Source organism: Cajanus cajan, chromosome 4, assembly GCF_000230855.2.
Source record: "Cajanus cajan strain Asha chromosome 4, NIPB_CcT2T_4, whole genome shotgun sequence".
In the NCBI taxonomy this organism is placed as follows: domain Eukaryota; kingdom Viridiplantae; phylum Streptophyta; class Magnoliopsida; order Fabales; family Fabaceae; genus Cajanus; species Cajanus cajan.
In genome coordinates, this window is record NC_138520.1 from 61,589,549 (window position 1) to 61,614,450 (window position 24,902).

Here is a 24,902-nt window from a genome sequence, read left to right on the forward strand (position 1 = left end):
TAAATCCACTGCACATGTATATATCTGCTGCCACGTAACTGCGTAAATCCATTGCACCTACGTAAGCCATTTTACTTCACTCATCACTCACTTATATAATACTCACATACGTAATAAGGTTCACAGTACACGTTTCATTCCTCTCTCCCACTTTCACATAATTATTTATTAAATAAACATGTAATTTATATTAAATAATTTGTTATGTTATTATAATATTATAAATATCTATAATATCATATATATATATATATATATATATATATATTTAATGATTAAAATATTATTCTAAAAAAAATATATGAATTATAACTATTTCTAAAAATAATAATATAACCAATTTTATTTATTTTTAAATAAGGTAATTGAAATTTAAAAGAAGTATTATTTTAAGAATATATATATATATATACATAATATTAATAATGCTGTATTACAAATCTAGAATATTACAATTCTTCCCTCCTTACAGAAATTTCGTCCTCGAAATTTTTATTGCTTAGAAATAAATAAGGATAGTCTTCCCTGATTTTCTCTTCCAATTCCCACGTAGCATCTCCAGTAACATCATTCCAGATGACCTTTACCAGTGAAATCTGTTTGCCTCTCAACTGCTTGATCCTCCTGTCTGTGATCTGTATAGGCATTGTTTCAAATGTAAGGTTATCCTTTAACTGTACTGTATCAGGCATTATTACATGAGATGGATCAGAAATATATTTTCTTAATTGAGACACATGAAAAACATTGTGAAGATTAGAAAGAAAAGGAGGTAGAGAAATTTGGTAAGCAACAGGACCTATTTTTCTGAGGATTTGATAAGGACCAATAAATCGAGGTGTGAGTTTCTTTGATTTCATTACCCTACCAATACCAGTTGTTGGTGTAACTTTCAAAAATACATGATCACCTTCCTGGAATTCAAGAGATCGTCTTCTTTTATCAGCATAACTTTTCTGCCTGCTTTGAGTCGTTCTCAATTTTTCCTGAATCATTTTGATCTTTTCCGTGGTTTGTTGCACCAACTCAGGACTAAGATTAAATTTTCTCCTGTCTCAAACCAACACAAAGGAGTTCTAAACCTTCTCCCATATAGGGCTTCATAGGGTGCCATACCTATGCTAGAATGAAAACTGTTATTATAAGTGAATTCAATCAGAGGCAGATATTGATCCCAACTACCAAAATCCTCTAGCACACAAGCTCTCAATAAATCTTCTAAGGATTGAATGGTCCTTTCTGATTGTCCGTCTGTTTGAGGATGATATGCAGAGCTAAGGCGAAGCTTAGTTCCTAATGCTTGATGTAAACTTCCCCAAAATTTTGAAGTAAACCTAGGATCTCTGTCAGATATGATACTAGATGGTATACCATGCAATCGTACAATTTCCCTTATGTACAGTTCATTCAATTTCTCTAGTGAATACCTAATGTTAATGGGTAAGAAATGAGCAGATTTTGTTAGTCTATCCACGATAACCCATATGGAATCAAACTTATGAATTGTTCGTGGTAAACCAACTACAAAATCCATTGCTATACTGTCCCATTTCCATTCAGGTATATCTAAGGGTTGTAACATTCCTGTTGGCTTTTGGTGTTCTATTTTGGCCTTTTGACAAATCAAGCATGTAGCCACATATTGTGCTATTTCCTTTTTCATTTTAGGCCACCAAAATATTCTCTTGAGATCTTGATACATTTTTGTTGCCCCAGGGTGTATACTCAACTTGCTCTTATGTGCCTCATCTAAAATTATTTTCTTAATTTCAGAATCATTAGGCACACATATCCTATCATTAAATCTCAAAATTTCTCTTTGATCTATATTAAACTTCTCACCATCCTTTTTACCCAACAATCTCTTTTTCTTTTGAATAAATTTATCAACTACCTGAGCCTTTCCAATTTGTCCATGTAAGTCACTAGTAATTTGAACCGCATGCAATTGTATTCTATCCTGACTTACTGTAGTTGATAAATTCATATTCCTAAATTTTTCTATCAAATTCATCTCATGAATCATTAATGAAGAGATATGTAAAGATTTTCTACTCAGTGCATCAGCCACAACATTGGCTTTCCCTGGATGGTAATGTAATTCAAAATCATAATCTTTCAAAAATTTCATCCACCTTCTTTGTCTCATATTCAGTTCCTTTTGATTAAATAAATATTTTAAACTCTTATGATCACTAAAAACATCAAACTTACCACCATACACATAATGTCTCCATATCTTGAGTGCAAAAACAATGGCAGCTAGTTCTAGATCATGAGTTGGGTAATTCTTTTCATGAGATCTCAATTGTCTAGAAGCATATGCTACTACCCTTCTATCTTGCATAAGAACACACCCTAATCCCATTTTTGAGGCATCACAAAATATGACAAATTGTCCATTAGGATTGGGTAAGGCTAAAACTGGTGCAGTGATTAATCTTTTCTTAAGCTCTTGAAAACTATTCTCACATTTCTCTGTCCACTCAAAGGGTTGCCCTTTCTTGGTGAGTTGAGTTAAAGGCATAGCTATTTTAGAAAATCCCTCAATGAATCTCCTGTAATATCCTGCCAAACCCAAAAAACTACGGATTTCTGTTATCGTCTTTGGAGGTTCCCATAATAGAACTGCTTCTACTTTAGACGGATCCACAGACATTCCGTCTTTGGAAATCACATGTCCTAAAAACTTAACCTCCTTTAACCAAAATTCACACTTAGAAAGTTTGGCATACAGTTGTTTATCTTTCAGGATTTGGAGAACAGTTTGAAGGTGTTTTTCATGCTCTTCATGAGTTCGAGAATATATGAGGATATCATCTATAAAGACCACCACAAAATGGTCTAAATACGGATGAAAAATCCTATTCATATAATCCATGAACACTGCAGGTGCATTGGTTACTCCAAAAGGCATCACTTGATATTCATAATGACCATACCTTGTTCTAAATGCAGTTTTCTGTATGTCTTCTACTTTCACTTTGATTTGATGGTATCCTGATCTTAGATCTATCTTAGAAAACACAGTGGCTCCTCTCAATTGATCCATCAAATCATCTATCCTAGGAAGAGGGTGTTTATTCTTTATGGTAAACTTATTTAATTGCCGATAGTCCACACACAGCCTAAAGCTTCCATCTTTCTTTTTAACTAACAAAACAGGAGCCCCCCAAGGTGATACACTAGGGCGTATGAATTGTTTTTCAAGTAACTCTTCTAATTTTTTCTTCAACTCCGCTAATTCAGAAGGTGACATCCTATAAGGTGCCATTGAAATTGGTCCAGTTCCAGGTACTAAATCAATCGAAAATTCAATCTCTCTATCAGGTGGTAAACCAGGAATATCATTAGGAAAAACTTCAGGAAAATTTTGAACAACGGCTATGTTTTTCAAGTTGACTTCCTCTTTAGCTTCCATAGAAGATAAGATTAAATATCCTTGAACTTTACCCCAAGAAATTTTGTTTATTGGATTGGATAATGAATTCGATAGGTCCTTAGAATCAGAAAATATGATAGACTTTTCTGCACAATTGAGAAGAACATGGTTGGAAGATAACCAGTCCATACCTAAAATCACATCTAATTGTGATAAAGGTACGCAGATCAAATTTACAAGAAATTTTTTATCACCAATAAAAATAGGACAGTCTGAACAAACTTTGTTGGCAATTACAGATTTGTTTGTAGGGGTTGAAACAATTATATTATTTTCTAAAGAAGAAATTGGTAATTGGAGGTGTTGAACACAATCATTGGAGATAAAAGAATGAGTTGCGCCTGAATCATACAGTACATTTAAAGTTTTGCCTTTAATGAAACATTTACCTTGTATTAGATCGTTGTTTTGAGCAGCTTCAGTTCCGGTCATGGTATAAACTCTTCCAGTTGTAGGAGGTCTCGGCTTGGGTCCAGAAGCATTCGCGTGCGCCTTTGGTTGTCCACACTCAGAAAACACATGGCCAGGCTTTCCACACTTGAAACAAACAGGTCCTTTGAGATGACAGTCTTTAGTATAATGACCCTGTCCACACTTAAGACACTTAGCTAGATTATTCATGGGTCTACTGGAATTTCCTGCAAATTGAGAAGATTGGGGTTTCCATTATGGTCGATCATAAGGTTTTCCTTCATTATTCCTTTTCTTATTAAACTGAGGGCCAAAGGATTTTGGTCTATTATCCTTATTATGAAAACCTTCCAGAAATCGACACTTGTGTATTAATGTGGGAAAATCAGAGATTTCTAATATTCCTACTGCCTTTCTTAATTCTGGCCTAAGTCCATCTTCAAATTTAATACACTTCATTCTCTCATCAGGGTGATAAAAGAAAGTAGAGTATTTTCCCAATTCCTCAAACTTAGAAGCATATTCTCCCACCGTCATGTTTCCTTGTTTTAACTGCATATATTCTATTTCTTTAGCCCTTCTAACATCATTAGGAAAATATTTTTCAAAAAATTTGGCTCTAAATACTTCCCATGTAATGATTATTCCCCCTCCTTCTAATAATCTCCTGGTACTATCCCACCAATATTCTGCTTCTCCTACTAACATAAATACTGCATAGTTTACTTTTTGGTTATCGGGACAGTTCATAGCTCGAAATATTTTTTCTATTTCTTTAATCCATAATTCAGCCTTTTCAGGATTATATCCTCCATCGAATTGGGAAGGTTTATTGTTTCTAAATTCTATTAGTCCCTGTGACTCCCCCACTCTTTCCGGTTGTTGATTCCTTAACAAGGCGGCAGCCATGTCTCTAATATCCAGCACAGCCTCAGTCAGTTCTGTATTTCTCCTTCCTGCCATATGAAATTTATAGATTAGTTATTATACTAGAAACATGGTTAGCACATTTCCCCAAGTTACACATGGAATGTTGCTCTGATACCATTAAAATATAATGCCTAATAGTATTAATATTAACCCCAATAATAAATATATATAAATACACACACACACATATATATATATATATATATAGCTAAAAGAACACATGGATAATAATATTATACATTATATCATATCATAAGGACTTATCATTACAATATTTTACAAAACGCGCGTAGTTGTTTTTCTTACCTATATAATACAGACTATTTCAAGCTTATTTACACATCATAGTGTTTATTTTTCTACTTCCATAATAATTACATAGGTGGTTGGAACAGATTCACGATGGGGTTCACATGGTTCGCAGGTGGTAAAAAGAAGGTGACTATTATAGGACCATCGATTATGGTAGGGATTTCTTGATTCGGGGAGAAAGTAAAGCTTGACACTGCTACTCCATTGAAGGTGACTGCGTTTGCCACCGCATCCACACTCCACATAGTCCCGGAAAATACAGCAGAAATAATTGAAGGAAAAGGAGCAAGGATCGCTGGCACATCCATCTATATTTATTTAATTTAAATTTTTCCAAAACAATAAATAAGGAGTGAGAACACTTATTAAATAAATATTTTTAATTAAACAAAGAACAAGATTATATGTAATAACATAAAAATTAAATAATAAAATTTGAATCATTTTAATAGTGACTAGTCAGGATAAATGAGCATTATTGTAGTACCAACCAAATGTCAACAAAATATTTTACCATGAATGATTACTCATTTAAATCTCCAAGGTCAAACTTCCAGCTATTAATAATTCAAACTTTATCTTCTATGGCCATAGAGCAATATTTATTTTTAAAACGAGTCAAATATATTTTAACAACATTATATTATAATCAATTTAAAAATAATAACGCTAAATAAATTTGAGAATTTATCACTATTTAATCTTTAATTAAATAACATATACGTAATTAAAATATATTAAGAGCACCAATAATAATGATAATTATTACAGAATAAATAAACAATATGAACATATTAATAATTATTATGAATAATAATAAGCATAAAATAAGCAAATAAATGAGGTTAGGGGCATCTCACTAGATAAATGTATGAAGAAAATAACATAAATAAATAACATAATAGTAATAAAATTTTAAAGAAACAAGGTTCTCCCCCCCCTTACCTTGAAATGCACACTTATCAGAATTTTATTATCTTACGCTACGGTTTTCTCTTCCTTTTGCACGTACTATTACTTTCTCCTTCTATTTTTTTTACGTTCTCTTCTCTTGCTGTTTGTTCAAACGGATGTTACTATTTATAAGGGGTTCTCTTCTCTTGCTGTTTGTTCAAACGGATGTTACTATTTATAGGGGGTGATTTTTACTTTGATTACGTAAGGAAGTGCGTAAGAGAATATTTACCTGAAGATAAATCTTCAAGCATTTATTAAGTTGCTATCCACTGCTGCAGATTTAGATAACGTGTACAAGTGTTCACTAGTACAAAAGAGGTGTACTACGTCGGATATTTTAGGCTTTTTACGTCAGAAAACGTACCGACGTAGAAGCGGGAGACGTAAATTTTACGTCGGGGCTTCAAATCCGACGTAAATTTACGTCGGAAATTACGAAACCCGACGTAAAAAAGTCGTAAAAAAACAAAAAAAAAAAACTTAAGAACGCAGGCAGAACGGCCCGTTCTGCTTGGAGAACAGGCCATTCTGCTTGCAGAACAGGCCGTTCTGCTTGCAGAACAAGCCATTCTGCTTCGTAGAATAACAAAAAAAAAACGTCCACTACCTACACAAATAAAACAACCAAAAAATCGAATAAAATAGATAACCAGAGTAGCAATGCTAAGTAGAAAAGTGCTAACGAAACCTTGTTTCATACCTGAGGAGCAGCAACAATGTGCAAATGAGTAACAAAGAGTTCATCCCTCTGCAAAAAACAAGAAAACGATTCAGTAACAAAGAAGAGGGAGAGGGTTTACAGAGAAAAAAATGAAAAGTGATGAAAAGTGAATGCGCGCGGTGTGCCTCGCGCTCTCTTATTCAAATTTGCGTCTTTTTTACGTCGGACCTGGTAGGGTGCGACGTAAATTGGACTTTTTACGTCAGACCTTCCCAGGTGCGACGTAGATTGGACTTTTTACGTCGGACCTTACCAGGTGCGACGTAAAAAAGTTCGCAAAAATTACAAAAATACCACCGCATTTTTTTACGTTGGATTTTCGTATTTTCGACGTAAAAGGGGTGACGTAATATGCTTATTTTCTACTAGTGGTTGCAAAGGAATATTTGATAAAGGCATACCACGTAAGCACTTGGGCTTCTTCAATTCACTGCATATATATAAATCCACTGCACAGGTATATATCTGCTGCCACGTAACTGCGTAAATCCACTGCACCTACGTAAGCCATTTTACTTCACTCATCACTCACTTACATAATACTCACATACGTAATAAGGTTCACAGTACACGTTTCATTCCTCTCTCCCACTTTCACATAATTATTTATTAAATAAACATGTAATTTATATTAAATAATTTTGTTATGTTATTATAATATTATAAATATCTATAATATCATATATATATATATATATATATATATTTAATGATTAAAATATTATTCTAAAAAAAATATATGAATTATAACTATTTCTAAAAATAATAATATAACCAATTTTATTTATTTTTAAATAAGGTAATTGAAATTTAAAAGAAGTATTATTTTAAGAATATATATATATATATATATATACATAATATTAATAATGTTGTATTACAAATCTAGAATATTACATAATCCACCTCCAAGTTGTTGATCATCAACATCATCATGTTGTTCACCAGGTTGAACACTACCATCAACATTATACAGATTGTGAATAGGTAACCGCATAGGATCAACATCAGTCAGATTCCTATCTTTCTCGGGTGTAGTCTTCTCCACCTTATCAATGTCTTCAATGGTTTGGTCTTCCATGAACTGTACATCACGGCTTCTAACAAGCTTTTTCTCAACATGATCATAAAACCTATAGCCAAATTCATCCTCACCATAACCAATGAAGATGCACTGCCTTGTCTTTGCATCCAACTTGGATCTTTCATCCCTTGGAATATGGACAAATGCCTTGCAACCAAAGACACACAAATGATCATAGCTTGCATTCTTGCCAAACCAAATTTTGTCTGGCACCTCACTATTAAGAATAACAGTAGGAGTGAGATTAATAACATGCACCGCTGTGTATAGTGCCTCACCCCAGAAATGCTTGGGTAATTTAGCATCTGAGAGCATACATCTCACCCTCTCAAGCAATGTCCTGTTCATCTTCTCCGCTAAACCATTCAACTGAGGAGTTTTAGAAGGAGTCTTCTGTAACATTGTTAAAAAAAAAAAAAAAAGAAGAGGCTGATTCAGTAGCCCAGAACGGGCCGTTCCCAAACTGGAACGGGCCGTTCCAAGCTACTGAATTGAACTACATATTGTAGTTGAGAACGGGCCGTTCTGGGAAGGAGAACGAACCGTTCTGGAAGGAGAACGGACCGTTCTGGAGGGAGAACGGGCCGTTCTAGAGGGAGAACGGGCCGTTTTGGAGGAAGAACGGGCCGTTCCAGATGAGTCCCGGAACGGGCCGTTCTGATTTCAGAACCGGCCGTTCTGGGCGTTAATTTTGTGCGTGATTTGGGAGTTCGGAACGGGCCGTTCCGAACTCGGTACGGGCCGTTCTGGGCCAATCCGAAAGTCTATAAATAGGGGGTTGGGGGCCTTCAGGAGTTTTGGAGTTTTTAGAGAGAAGTTTTAGAGAGAAGGTCTCTGGGTCAGTGAGCTCCTTTCTCTCCCAAATTTCTCTGTTTGACTCCTTTTCTCCTCTAGATCACTAACTCCTTCTGACTTTTCTTGAAATTCAGATTAGAAAGCTTGTTTTGGGAGGACTGAAGTTCCGAGTTGAGCCTCGAGGGGAAATTCTACTTTTGTTCAGTCTTTGGCTATCTGAGCCAATCTTCAGGTAAGGGAAGCTAGAATGTTTGTTATTTAAGTTGCATGTGAGTTTAGAAACTCAATTGATGCATGAAAGTTGAGGATCCATGGCTGGATCGGAGAATTCGCTAATTGTTCAAAGTCTTGGAAAAAAATGGGGTTTCTGGTGAATTTGATGCATCAGATGGGTGCATGTTGATTCTAGGTTTATTTAAGTTGTATGGAGCCTATGTATTGTGTTTTGTGTTTGCATGTGACTGGATTTGTTGGTTTGGATGAAAGTTTCTGAACTCTCTGACTGGGATTAGACTAGGCGCAGGTTGAGTGCGCCAGGCATGGAAGAGCTTAGGGCTCTCAGGTTGGGATTAGGCTGGGCGAGCTCAGGCTACGCCGAGCGTAAATATGTTAAAAGTTAAAATGTTAGATCATATATGTGTGATATATGATGTATGGTGCGGTGTGATTCATATGTATGCTTTGTGATGATACGTATGAATGTTTGAATATGAGTATGACTGTTGATCATAATGGTGGGTAGACCATATATGATGTATGATGCATTATTGCATGTGACGTCTTATGACATGTGTATGATTGTTGATCATGATGGTGGGTAGACCATTATGATGTATGATGCATTATTGCATGTGATGCCTTATGGCATGAGTCTAGCCTAGGACTTGAGGAGAGGAAAAATGTTTTCGAACTGGAAGAGCTCACATAGAGTCTCTTGAGAGTGGTGCTTGGATAGGCCACTGATATATGAGAGTGGTGCTCTGGGAGGCCACTGGATTTGGGAGAGTGGTGCTTAGATAGGCCACTGGGTTGGGTGAGTCTCCTCTAAGTCCTTAGCTAGTGTTGGAGCGGGGTATGAGGTCGAGGGTTATTCCCTTAACCAAGTACTCAGGAAGGTGCGTGGATCCTTACGGATAGTCGGTGGGCGAACTCCACAATTGACTTGGTTAATGCATGCCAAGGTCGTGGTAAGCCCGTACCCAGCTGTGCTATACCTGACGGTGGATCTGGACTTCTAATTGTGTAAGTGACATCATCCGAGTAAACCCGAGGGAGGATTATATATCCTGTTTAGCTGTGACCGAGCGGGCGCATTGGGCGTGAAAACGGTTGGGGTGGTTTCGGTAGGATGGAATGTCACTTATACAGCTCTATTGTTGTGGAGATCTCCTAGGTGTATGCGTGACGACGCATTAGATGATTGATATGCATTGATATCTGTCATGAGATGCATTTATTGCATGATTATTAATATGATGAAGTGTGGTGTTTGACTTCATGATTGGTGGATTGTATTTTATGCATGAGTAGTATTGGATAGAGTGTATGGTGTGACTCTATGAATACGATTGTGTAGTATAGATTATTATGATTCATTTGTGAATTCTAGCTTACCCTTCTGTTTCCATGTGGTGGAACTGCGATGATCATACTTGGTATGGGAGCAGGTCAGGGCTAGCTTGGAGTCGAGGTGACCGCTGCGAGACGGGGAGTTTGATCCTCGTGTTAGGGTTACCATTTTGGGTAGCGATTTTTGTCTGTTTGACCGGCACTAGGGAATATTATTTTTGGGATGACTGTACATATATGGCATTTTATTTTGTATTTAAAGAATTTGGTTATTTTTATTCTTATCTATACCTGTATGTATGAGTTATCCAATTTAATATTTTCCTTAGTTCACTAGTAGTAGTGCGATTCCACTAAGTGTAGAGACCATGGCGGGTCGTTACACTTTTATGGTATCAGAGCCGGTCGAGTCTGTTAGGATGCTCTGTGGGGAGTGATCCTTCTATGTTTCTGTTGTGTCATATCTTTGATATGTGTTAATTTTGGTGAGTTGTAGTGGTAAAGTGTTAGTAAAAGAATGTTTGAATTCTTTTAGTATGGTGAGGTCTCAGTTTGATCATATCGCTAGAACTATGGAGATGATGGCCATAGTGATGCAATGGTAAAGTGCTTACTTTGCTCAGATGGAGGTGGGTAGAGCTGCGGTTGAGGCAGCTAGACCGGTGGTCTCTCAGGCAGAGTTCAGGAGATGTTAGCTTCTTCAGTTCAAGGGGGATTCAGATCTTGATGTGGCATATTAGTGGTTGTGTGAGATGGAGAAGATCTTCAATGTTTTGAGATCTTCTGAGGAAAGGAAGTTGGCCTATGCAATATGTATACTGGCAGGCGAGGCTGAGTACTGGTGGAGAGACACCAAACAAATGTTAGAGAACAGGAGTGTACCTGTTGATAGGGATTGCATTAAGTGAGCCTGTCTGTTCTAGATTATGCTATGAGGTTTGAGCATTTAACTCGTTTCTATTCTCAGGCCATATCTGAGGCTTGGAGATGTAGAAAGTTTGCAGAGGGATTGAGGCACGAGTTGAAGAGGGTCATAGTCCCTATGTCCATAGTGGAGTTTCCTGCCTTGGTTGAGAAGGAAAAGACTGTTGAGAGTTTGGAGGGTGGTAGTAGCAGTGGTAAGGCTGCTAGAGTTCAGGAGGGGAGGCCAGTAGAGGGGACCCTATGACAGACCTGTACAGTCTCAGAGAGGAGCTGTTAGTAGGGGACCTCGACCTGTTACTTCTCAGGGCGGAGCACAGTTGGTGCGGTGCTACAGATGTGAAAGAGCACATATGGTTAGAGATTGTTCTCATCCGGGGAATGTTTGCTTCAGATGTGGTAGGCCAGGCCACATCTCTAGAGATTGTCAGACACCGCCGACTTCATCTGGGAGTGCCCCGAGGCCACCCAGACCTACAACTGCAGGGAGAGTGTTTACATTATCAGGTGCAGAGGCTTCCACTTCATCAGACTTGGTGAAGGGGAAAGGGAAGGCAGCAGGTGAGGATGTTTTATTTTTGTTCGATTCTGGTGCCACACATTCATTTATTTTTTGTTGATTGTGTGGGGAGATTGGGTTGTTGGTGTCTGCAAGGCACGTTGTTTTGTATGTATCTACTCTGGCTTCAATTTCTTTGATGACATTGGAAATGTGTGTGAGATTCCTAATAGAGGTGTTTTGGTAGGAGGTTCTGAGTGAACCTGATTGGGTTGCTCATGATAGATATTAACATAATCTTAGGGATGGATTGGTTATCTGCCCATCACATCCTTATAGATTGTGCTCGGAGAAGATTGGTATTTCCTCAGTTGGAGGATGAGGTGTTGTTGTCAGCGGGTCAGGCTGAGCAGTTGAAGAAAGATGGAGCTGAGTGCTTCATGTTGTTTGTCGTTTTGAATGATTGAGATGGAGAGGGCCATCACTGGGATTGAGATTGTCAGTGAGTTTCCTAAGGTGTTCCCAGATGATGTGCCGGGATTGTTACCTATGCGTGATGTTGTATTTAGCATTGACCTGGTATTGGGTGCAAGATCGGTATCAGTGGCTTCTTATAGGATGGTTCAAGCTAAGTTGGTAAAGCTGAAGAAACAGATCGAGGATTTGTTGGAGAAATAGTAGTGAGGTCCAATGTTTCTCCTTGGGGTGCCTTGGTACTGTTAGTAGAGAAAGATGGTGGGGCCCGTTTGTGTGATTATTGGCAATCGGTAACTGAACAAATTGACGATAAGGAATAGGTATCCGCTTTTGAGAATTGATGAATTGATGGATCAACTGAGGGGAGCTTCGATGTTTTGATGATATATTGGTGTATTCTAGATCTTTGGAGGATCACTATGAGCATTTGAGGTTGGTTTTACAGGTACTGAGAGAGAGGTAGTTGTATGCCAAGCTGTCCAAGGGTGAGTTTTGACTGTCTGAGGTGAGATTTGGGGCATGTGATATCGATAGAGGGGATTACAGGAGATCCAGCCAAGGTGGAGGCTGTGATCCAGTGGGAGCGTCAGAGGACTGTTACGGGGATTAGGAGTTTTGTTGGGTTAATGGGTAACTATCAGAGATTCATGAAGAGTTTCTCTCGAATAGTAATGCCTTTGACTTAACTGACTTGGAAAGATCAGCTTTTAGTTTGGATGGACGCTTGTGAGCAGAGTTTTCAGGAATTGAAGGAGTGATTGACTACTTCTCCAGTTTTGGTGTTACCTGACACTGGTGAGTATTTTGATATGTTTTTGTGATGCTTTTCATCAGAGGTTGGGCTGTGTGTTGATGCAGGAAGGGAGAATAGTAGTGTATGCTTCGAGGCAACATAAGACTTATGAGAGGAATTATCCTACTCATGATTTGGAGCTTGCAGCTATGGTGTTTGCCTTGAAGTCGTGGAGACACTATCTGTATGATGCGAGATTCAATGTATTTAGTGATAAAAAAAAGAGTTTGAATATGAGGCAGAGGAGGTGGATGGAATTCCTAAAGGACTTTGATTTTAAGTTGATGTATCATCCTGGGAAGGCGAGTGTGGTAGCGGGTGTATTGAGTAGGAAATCCATTCATGTGTCAGCTATGTTGATTAAGGAGTTGGAGCTGATTGAGTAGTTTAGAGATTTGAGACTAGAAGTGGAGGTTGTCCAAGATCACATTAGTTGCGGTATGATCACCATAACTAATGAGTTCTTGAGACAGGTGGGAACTAAGCAATTACAAGATCTAGAATTGTTGAGGATTTTGGGATTGCTTGGTATTAAGAGGGCAGCTATTTTTGAGCTTAGTGCTTTGAGCTTAGTGCTGATGGAGATTCTCAAGTGGAAGTGTGATAGTGTCACTAAGGACTTTGTGGTTGAGTTGCCTAGGATAGCTAGGAACAGTGACTCTATCTGAGTGATTGTTGATAGGTTGATAAAGTGTGCGCACTTTCTTCCTATCAAGAGGTGGTCCTTGGAGAGGCTTGCACAGTTGTATATCAGAGAGATAGTACGGTTGCATGGAGTGTCTTACAGTATTATCTCTAACAGAGATCCAAGGTTTACTTCCCGGTGGGCAGACTTTGCATCAGGCTTTGGGAACAAGGTTGAGGTTGAGCTCTGTTTATCATCCACAGATAGATGGTCAGTCGGAGAGGACAATTCAGTCAATGGAGGATCTCTTGAGAGCTTATGTGTTGGATCATCTGGGTAGCTGGGAAGAGGTGTTACCATTGGTAAAGTTTATTTATAATAACAGTTATCACTTGATTATTGGCATGACACTTTTTGAGGCTTTATATGGCAGGAGGTGTAGGACTCCATTATGTTGGTATCAAGAGGGTGAGCGAGTAGTGGTTGGTCCAGAGTTAGTTCTTCAGACTACTGAGATGGTGAGATAAATTCAGCAAAGGTTGAGGGCTACCCAGAGTTGATGAAAGTCCTATGCCGATAGGAGGAGGAGACCTCTAGAATTTGATGAGGGAGAGCATGTGTTTCACATTTCACAGTTTAGGAAGTACATCCCAGATCTGAGTCAAGTAGTAGAGATGGATGAGGTGCAAGTTAGAGAGAACTTGACCTATGAGAAGAGACCGGTAGTTGTGGTTGATCACAAGTTGAAGAAGCTTTGTGGCAAATCCATCAGCTTGGTGAGAATTGTTTGGGATGCAGCTACTGGTGAGGTTACCTGGGAGGTGGAGAGTCAATTCAAGGAACAGTATCCATTCCTCTCTTCAGGTAGACCTATTTTCGGGGACGAAAATTCCTATTTGTTGGGGAGTATTGTAACATTGTTAAAAAAAAAAAAAGAAGAGGCTGATTCAGTAGCCCAGAACGGGCCGTTCCCAAACTGGAACGGGCCGTTCCAAGCTACTGAATTGAACTACATATTGTAGTTGAGAACGGGCCGTTCTGGGAAGGAGAACGGACCGTTCTGGAAGGAGAACGGACCGTTCTGGAGGGAGAACGGACCGTTCTGGAGGGAGAACGGGCCGTTCCGGATGAGTCCCGGAACGGGACGTTCTGATTTCAGAACCGGCCGTCCTGGGCGTTAATTTTGTGCGTGATTTGGGAGTTCGGAACGTTCTGGGCCAATCCGAAAGTCTATAAATAGGGGGTTGGGGGCCTTCAGGAGTTTTGGAGTTTTTAGAGAGAAGTTTTAGAGAGAAGGTCTCTGGGTCAGTGAGCTCCTTTCTCTCCCAAATTTCTCTGTTTGACTCCTTTTCTCCTCTAGATCACTAACTCCTTTTGACTTTTCTTGAAATTCAGATTAGAAAGCTTGTTTTGGGAGGACTGAAGTTCCGAGTTGAGCCTCGAGGGGAAATTCTAATTTTGTTCAGTCTTTGGCTATCTGAGCCAATCTTCAGGTAAGGGAAGCTAGAATGTTTGTTATTTAAGTTGCATGTGAGTTTAGAAACTCAATTGATGCATGAAAGTTGAGGATCCATGGCTGGATCGGAGAATTCGCTAATTGTTCAAAGTCTTGGAAAAAAATGGGGTTTCTGGTGAATTTGATGCATCAGAGGGTGCATGTTGATTCTAGGTTTATTTAAGTTGTATGGAGCCTATGTATTGTGTTTTGTGTTTGCATGTGACTGGATTTGTTGGTTTGGATGAAAGTTTCTGAACTCTCTGACTGGGATTAGACTAGGCGTAGGTTGAGTGCGCCAGGCATGGAAGAGCTTAGGGCTCTCAGGTTGGGATTAGGTTGGGCGAGCTCAGGCTACGCCGAGCGTAAATATGTTAAAAGTTAAAATGTTAGATCATATATGTGTGATATATGATGTATGGTGCGGTGTGATTCATATGTATGCTTTGTGATGATACGTATGAATGTTTGAATATGAGTATGACTGTTGATCATAATGATGGGTAGACCATATATGATGTATGATGCATTATTGCATGTGACGTCTTATGACATGTGTATGATTGTTGATCATGATGGTGGGCAGACCATTGTGATGTATGATGCATTATTGCATGTGATGCCTTATGGCATTAGTCTAGCCTAGGACTTGAGGAGAGGAAAAATGTTTTCGAACTGGAAGAGCTCACATAGAGTCTCTTGAGAGTGGTGCTTGGATAGGCCACTGATATATGAGAGTGGTGCTCTGGGAGGCCACTGGATTTGGGAGAGTGGTGCTTAGATAGGCCACTGGGTTGGGTGAGTCTCCTCTAAGTCCTTAGCTAGTGTTGGAGCGGGGTATGAGGTCGAGGGTTATTCCCTTAACCAAGTACTCGGGAAGGTGCGTGGATCCTTGCGGATAGTCAGTGGGCGAACTCCACAATTGACTTGGTTAATGCATGCCAAGGTCGTGGTAAGCCCGTACCCAGCTGTGCTATACCTGACGGTGGATCTGGACTTCTAATTGTGTAAGTGACATCATCCGAGTAAACCCGAGGGAGGATTATATATCCTGTTTAGCTGTGACCGAGCGGGCGCATTGGGCGTGAAAACGGTTGGGGTGGTTTCGGTAGGATGGAATGTCACTTATACAACTCTATTGTTGTGGAGATCTCCTAGGTGTATGCGTGACGACGCATTAGATGATTGATATGCATTGATATCTGTCATGAGATGCATTTATTGCATGATTATTAATATGATGAAGTGTGGTGTTTGACTTCATGATTGGTGGATTGTATTTTATGCATGAGTAGTATTGGATAGAGTGTATGGTGTGACTCTATGAATACGATTGTGTAGTATAGATTATTATGATTCATTTGTGAATTCTAGCTTACCCTTCTATTTCCATGTGGTGGAACTGCGATGATCATACTTGGTATGGGAGCAGGTCAGGGCTAGCTTGGAGTCGAGGTGACCGCTGCGAGACGGGGAGTTTGATCCTCGTGTTAGGGTTACCATTTTGGGTAGCGATTTTTGTCTGTTTGACCGGCACTAGGGAATATTATTTTTGGGATGACTGTACATATATGGCATTTTATTTTGTATTTAAAGAATTTGGTTATTTTTATTCTTATCTATACCTGTATGTATGAGTTATCCAATTTAATATTTTCCTTAGTTCACTAGTAGTAGTGCGATTCCACTAAGTGTAGAGACCATGGCGGGTCGTTACATCTTCTCATGTGCAATATCATGTTGCTTGCAATAAACATCAAAAGGTCCACAATACTCACCACCATTGTCAGTAAGAATACGTTTCAGCTTCTTCCCTGATTGTCTTTCAACCAAGGCATGAAATTATTTGAACCTCTTCAACACCTGATCTTTTCTCTACAAAGCATAGACCCATAGTTTCCTGGAACAATCATCAATAAAGGTAACAAAGTAAAGTGCACCACTAAAGGATTTCACCTTCAATGGACCACAAACATCAGAATGTACCAATTGCAACAACTCTGACTTCCTTAAGGGAGGATGCTTCTTAAAGGATACTCTGGTTTACTTGCCAGCCATGCAATGAGAACATTTCTCCAATTCTGTACTCTTCAACCCTTGAAGAACATCCTTTTTAGCTAAGCAATTCAATCCCTTTTCACTGATATGACTAAGCCTTCGATGCCACAAAGATGCCTCCATATCCATGGCATTCACACTGTCTTTAGCAACCAAAGCTTTTGTCCAATACAGTCTAGAATTTTTCTCCCCTCTAGCCACAACCAAGTTACCTTTGGTGAGTTTCCACTTTCCAGAACCAAAGTGGTTATCATAACCTCCATCATCAAGTATCTGCACAGAGATCAAATTAAAACGAACATCAGGAGCATGTTTGACTCCTCTAAGCAACAACTGCATTCCCATGTTGGTTTGTAGGCAAACATCACCAACACCAATCACTTTAGACACACTATCATTACCCATCTTCAACACTCCAAAATCACCAGAAGTGTAAGATGTGGAGAACTCCTTCCTTGGTGTAACATGCAGTGTAGCACCACTATCAACAATCCACATGCTCTCATCTAATACAAGATTAACTGACCGATGGTCACTAAGAATAACAAGATCACCACAAGTAGCAGTAGCAACACGATCATCATCATGATCCTTTTCTTTCTGTTTACCCTTCTTGCCTTTATTCTCCTTTTTCCACAAAAAAAAATTCTTCTGTATATGCCCTATTTTGTGACAATAATGACACTCCACATTCTTGTATCAGGACTTAGACTTACTCCTGCTCTTTTCTCTACCACCCTTCAGTTCCTTCTTCTGACTTTTCCTCCTGTTTTCAGTGACAAGCACCCCAGACTGAGATGAAGAACCCTGTGCCTTCCTTCTCATCTCTTCATTAAGAGCACCACTCTTTTCCGCTTGCAAAGAAACAACACCATTAGGGGCCGAGTTGGTAATAGAAACCCGAAATGTCTCCCAAGACTCAAGTAAAGTATTTAGTAGCCATAGTCCCAAAAATTCATCATCAAATTTGATACCCATTCTGGATAATTGATCTAGGAGCCCTTGAAATTCATTCAAGTGATCTGAAATGGAAGAACTTTCCCTGTACCTCAAATTCATCAGACAATTCAACAAATACAATTTATTATTTCCTGATTTAGAAGCATACAAGGACTCAATCTTCCCACATAAAGTTCTAGCATGTGTCTCATTTGCAATGTGATTATAAACATTGTCTTCTATAAATTGCCGAATAAAACAACACACCTGTTGGTGTTCAAAGTCCCAATCTTCTTCAGACATAGAATCCGACTTTTGAGTAGTAAAGATAGGAAGATGCATTTTCTTCACAAATAGCAAGTCTTTCATCTTGCCCTTCCACAAGTGATAATTAGTGTCATTCAAAGCAATCATTTTAGTATTTGCCTCCATCATTCAAGCAAGTCAAATAGCCCAAAACCCAAGCCAACAAGAGCTCTAATACCACTCTGATGGGGAAACAACAACACAATAATAACATAGAGCAAACTCAAACAGTTTTTGCAGCGGAAATAAATTCCCCAAACTTACAAGAATCTGTGAGGAGCAACAACCAATGAACAACAATAATAACTCACCAAAAATCACACAGAGACACCAAGATTTTTAACGTGGAAAACCCCTCAAAGTAAGGGTAAAAATCACAAGTCGTCCAAACCATAGAAATAGATCCAATATGATCAAAAAAGAGTACAAAAGAGTCTCAATCAACTGCACAAAATAGTGCTAACACCCAGCCAAAAAACAAAGCAATAAAGCTTACAAATAGATAACAAAGAAGATGAAAAAACTCCAAATACACAGCTACAGTGCGAACTGAATATCTCCCTATCAGACCTCGTTTCAACGATCCAACCGGTAAGAATGAAGAATCGGATGTTAAAAACCTGTTGTCCAATTTTTAGCGTGATCCAACGGTGAACGAATCTGTAATATCGATTTTACTGTTGCAGTCCTGTGTAAAAACGAGAATGACTTTCTCTCTTCCTCTTTCTCAAAGAGTTGGTGCTCTAAGTAGGGATGGCAACAAGGTGAGTTAGGTACGGGTTTCATGATACCCGTCCCTGCGAGTCAAACCTATCCTCGTCCCCGTCCTCATACCCGTCGGGTGTGTGATTTTAATCCCCATCCTCGTCCTCGACGTCGAGTATCGGGTATACCCATGCCCGTACTCGTACCCGTTAATTTTTTATTTTTTATTTTTTGTAAAAAAAATGATATTTTTAAATTGTTTTTTATTATATTATAATTATAATTAAGTTATTTCTCTATCTCATATTATAATAAATAATCACACATAAAAAAAATATTAATTTTTTAATATAATTAAATTGAAAGTGGGTATTAAATTAAAAATGAAAACGGGGACGGGTACGGGTACGGGGCGGGTAAGTACATACTCGTACCCGTTCCCGTACCCGATTTAATATATCGGGTTTTACCTGTACCTGTACCCGTACCCGGTCAAATTGGGTATTCCCCGTCAAAGTCGTGACGAGTTCGAGTATTACCTGCGGGTACGGGTATATTTGTCATCCCTAGCTCTAAGTGACTTCTGACTTTCCCTCTTTCTCACTATTGTGTTTCAGACCCTCTCTCCACTTAATTAAGTGAGACATCAAGTAGGCTTCTCAATTTTTGGGCCTTTTCTCCACATAGGAAGGGAGCTCAATACCCAACAATGTATTCATGTCCAGTTTAGAATCACAAAGTTAAATATCTTAATAGACAACCTTGTCAACAAAATCAAATCATGATAAATAATATGGTTGTGCTTATTTACAAAGGAATGTCAGAAAAACACTATACATCCTTATAATGTTATTCTTAGTGACTTGAAGGGAACAACCATTTTCCCTACAAATTAGAGTTGACAAATGAAGGAATGGTATAATTTTTTAGGTAGAGAATTTGATTGAAATAATTAATTAATCTATTTAATTCAGTTAAAGTAAAAAATTTCATTCAATTTATTTATTAATAATTTTTTCATGGATATCTAGTACCTACATGAAAGTAATGTTTTAAAAATTAAATGATTTTTATTTTAAAAATATTTTATTTCTATTTCTTTTTTTATAAGTTATTACATTATTATATAATTTTTTAAAATTTAAAAGACTTTCTTTTATTTCAAAAATAGTCTTTTAAAATCTCAATCCAATAACATTTCATATTATAATCCAATAAATTTTGAAAGATTAGTAGATGGATCATTAATCATCCATAAAATTAAATGAATAGACGAATCTAATTCATTATTTATTTTTATTGTAATGAATGAATTAGATGGATTTATATGTAGATCGATCAAATTGATGATAAATAAATGAATATTTTTATCACCCTTAACAGGTTATACAGAAATTACCAAAATTTCTTACTTTTTACTCGAAATAAATATTGGGATTCTTAGATTAATTGGAATAAATAATAGGATACATCAACACTAAAGTTAGCCTTTTGATTGAGGATTGGGATTGGAATAACTAAAAAGTGAGAAGATCTAAGTTCAACTTTCGTTGTACCTTTGTAATTTTCTTCATTCACAGTATAAAAAATAATAATAATGGGAGACATCAAATGTCTAATTGGATAAAAAAAAAAAAAAGAAGAAAATGATTTCAAATAATGTTACAGAAGATATATGAACAATGAAATTAAAAGTAAAAAATTAATATAGTGGTAAACAATTTTTCACTAAAACATTATTATATATCGTTACAAAATATATTGTAAGTCCATATGTTTATTATGACTTTTGCAATCAATGATGTTTATTATTCTATGAAGTTCTTTGTAGTATCAAGCAATTAACTATAATAATAGATAATCAAATCAAATGTAAATTTTTGTAATATGAGAATTACATACTATTTTTCCAACAAGGAGAAGCAAGTCTTGGGACATAAGAAGTCAATCTGATTTTTTATTATCAATTTTTATATTGTTAAAATAATATTTAATTAGTAGAAGTTATATTGGGTGAGTGTATTTACTTTTCAACTTTATGATATCATTTGAACCATATTCATAAAAAGAAAAAAAAAAAAATACTTGCGTGCATGATTATTAATGTATGTGATTCTCCAAGATTCTCACGTTACCCTTTGCACAACATTTGGTTTAAGTTTGTATCATTTTTCTGTGAATGAATTCTTTTAACCCGACCTTGTTAGACTATATATATCATCGTACCTAGATCGTTGGAATTTTGAAACATTATTTCTCTTCTCCCGTCATACACACCTATGCATCATAAAAAATCATTATTTGTGATATTATATATGAAATATCTATTACAATGATGCAAATGTTTTTAAGGAATACTATAGCCGATGATTACTAGGTTTATGTAAATTGTTATCCAACATAATTAAATAATTATGATTTTGAATTTTTATTTTAAAAACAACATATTACTGATCATCGAGGTCGGCAAGCCGGCAACAACAACCAATATTTGATCATTTTTTATATTAGATATCGATGGAGAAATGTGTGTCGGCATTAAGAACCACTAAAACAAATAAATTATCGTCCCATTGAGAACTTCATCAAAGGAAAACACAAAGAAAATAAATCATTTTCATCTTGACAGACATATCACAAAAATGGCCGAATCAAAGTTGAGTTGCTTCAAAGACGAAAGATGGTCACTTCATGGCAAGACAGCTCTAGTAACAGGAGGCACCAAAGGCATAGGGTTAATTCTCTAATGCTAATCTTTATGTCTTTTACTTAATTTCATTCATCTATATTATATTTATTTTTTATTCCATTGTAAATTAGGCACGCTATAGTTGAAGAGTTAGCAGAATTTGGAGCAGCAGTGCATGTATGTGCACGTAATCAACAAGATATTGATAAATGTGTAGAAGAATGGAAAAACAAAGGATTTCGCATAACAGGAACCGCATGTGATGTACTATCTCCTGACCAACGTGAAAATTTAATGAAAAATGTTGCTTCAATTTTTCATGGAAAGCTCAACATTCTGGTAACATCCTTTTTATATTAAAAAAATGAAAATATTAATTTAATTTAATTTTGTAAAATCAACTTTGTTATCAGGTGATTTATTATGTATTTGAATATATATTTAAATAGTAGTATATATCCACAATTGTTAATGCAACTTGACAGACACAAGAATTATTAGAATTACATGATATGGCCTCTTATTTTCTTTCCCTGTTTCAATTTTCACCTTAAATTGACTAATATAGAGTTGACTTGTTAAATAATTTTATGTAGATAAACAATGTTGGAACAACTACACCTAAGAGTCTCATAGATTATACTGCAGAAGATGTAAAGAAAATTATGGGAACTAATTTTGAGTCTAGTTACCACCTATGTCAGTTAGCACATCCACTTCTAAAAGCATCTGGAAATGGGAGTATAGTATTTATATCTTCCATTGCAGGTGTCAAAGCCTTTCCTCATAGTTCTGTCTATTCATCTTCTAAAGGTATGTTTCCCTATCTTTATATCTTTTAACTAGATCGTAACGTGATAAATTAGAGTTTCAGAAGATTATCGATTTGATCATAAATTTTATTCAGGAGCCATGAATCAATTCACCAAAAGCGTAGCATTGGAATGGGCAAAGGATAATATTCGTGCAAATGCAGTGGCACCTGGACCTGTTATTACCCCACTTCTAGATTCAATCACGGTATATGTGCTTTGTTAAAGCTTACACATTCCGCGGCATATCAAGATTACTCGTCTTTCTTTTATTTATATATATATATATATATATATATATATATATATATATATATTTTGGGAACATATTCAATGTGAACATGTCTTAATTATTAAATATGAGAAGAGGAAATCATAGTCATTAAATTATAAATAAAAATAATCTTCACTACCAATATACCAAGACTTCACTTTAATTAGATCTAGAAGACTTACCATCTCAAAAGCACAACCTTGAAAAAGAATATATATTATTCTTCATATTGCTAGCCACATAATGACCATTCAGCCACATGCCACATAATCTTATATATATATATATATATATATATATATATATATATATATATAAGACTATCATAAACTTCACGTCTTGATCATAACTTACTTATTTTTATAAATATTATACACACTATTCTTTAACATATAAATAAAATGCTTAATCACACTCTTGGTCTTGCTATTTGTTTTAATTCCACAAATTTGATCCCTCGTTATTTTAATTGGGCAATTTTGTTTAATAACTTGAGATTCAATTTAGCAAAATATTATCGTGACAATCTATTCTACATTTCTACTGTATTGTCATGTTACTTTAATACATCCACAATGATTTGACATCTATTACACTGTCTCATCAGCTGTTTTATTAAATGTTGAATATTGAATTATTAGGTAGACTAATAATGATATGAACACCGTCAATACATCCATGTTGATATATTGAATGTTGAAAATTACACGATTAAAATAGCGAGAGGATATCAAAACTGAGAGAAAATGTGAGGATAAAATTCACCAAATTGAGGAAGTAAGAGTACTATAAGCACAATTAAACCTAAATAAAATATTTGATTTTGTTTCTTAAACATATATTGTTGGTGACTCGGGGATTATTGCCCGTGAATTACTTTTATATTGGGTTATTGTGCTCAAAATCTCTATATAATGCTCTTGTTACAGAAAAGTGCTGATGGAATGGATAAATTTGTTGAGGCTATGGTGTCTCAAACACCGGGTGGTCGCCTTGGAGAAATAAAGGACATATCTCCACTTGTTGCTTTCCTTTGCCTTCCAGCAGCTTCACACATCACTGGACAGATTATGGTTGTGGATGGTGGTTACATAATTTAAAGTGTTATAAAATTAAATAAATAAATGCTCAGAACTCAAATTTAATCTCCATCATCACCGAGAACACATATTCTCTTCTAAATATATATTCTAAGTCCATATTTAAGATTTGGATTCAAACTTTGGATAACTTATTTAAATAATATAAGTCATTATTTTTTTGTCAACTAATATCGGTATTTGTATTAGTATTTGTAGTTGTTTTACTATATTAAATGATATAATATTTCCTTTAAAGTTTGTTTATTTTCTTTTTTTTTTTATCATTTTTTAAGTTAACTTCAAACGAATATATGCTTGCTTTAATTGGTTTCTTTTGATGCTAAAACTTGTTGTATTGACCACTGTCTACCCCTGCTCTTTCTTTTTTCTTAATAATTACGGATAAATCCGCATGTAAAATGTGTTTCACAAATTTGTAAATTTAATCGCTAATAAAAATTATAGATAACACAAAAAATAATTATGAATGTTCGATTTTAATAAAATATTAAGAATTATATATTACTTACTGTAAGCTTGCTACATATATAGTTTTTGATAAAAGTGAAACTTGCCTTTCATGTTGATCGAGAATCCAATTCTTTGGCAGATAGTTTTGATAAGTTTAGTTTATCGTTAAATAATAACTGTAATTTTTTTTTTTGTTTTGAATTCAATAACTTCAATTCTTTTGGTATTACCTCTTTCATGTAGGAAGTTTCTGTAAGTGACTGTTATTGAGTTTCAATTGATTTTGGTGCTGGGGGGTGTTTTTGCCCAGTACATTCACCGAAAAAAAAAATACTACATATTCAGTAAACATGTCATGGTGATCTATATATATATACATGATAATTTTGTATACAGAAAATAAATAATAGGTTAGTGTATGAATTTCCTCGTATGTTGTTCTGTCCATGGAAATTATATTGTGCTATTTTAAAAATGAACATTAATTTTATAAATGCATTTTAAGGTTGTATGAGAAAAAAATACCATCTATGCT

General features: G+C 36.3%; 1 protein-coding gene across 1 annotated transcript; it reads left to right on the forward strand.

Annotated features, from left to right (window-relative positions):
• The first annotated feature begins 21,572 nt into the window (after positions 1–21,572).
• Positions 21,573–24,223, forward strand: LOC109806682 (tropinone reductase homolog). The gene is made up of 5 exons (XM_020369156.3): positions 21,573–21,773; positions 21,860–22,067; positions 22,325–22,541; positions 22,636–22,748; positions 23,744–24,223. The coding sequence occupies exons 1-5, from the start codon at positions 21,682–21,684 to the stop codon at positions 23,912–23,914; spliced, it is 801 nt and encodes a 266-aa protein (XP_020224745.2). The 5' UTR covers positions 21,573–21,681; the 3' UTR covers positions 23,915–24,223.
• The last annotated feature ends 679 nt before the right edge of the window (positions 24,224–24,902 follow it).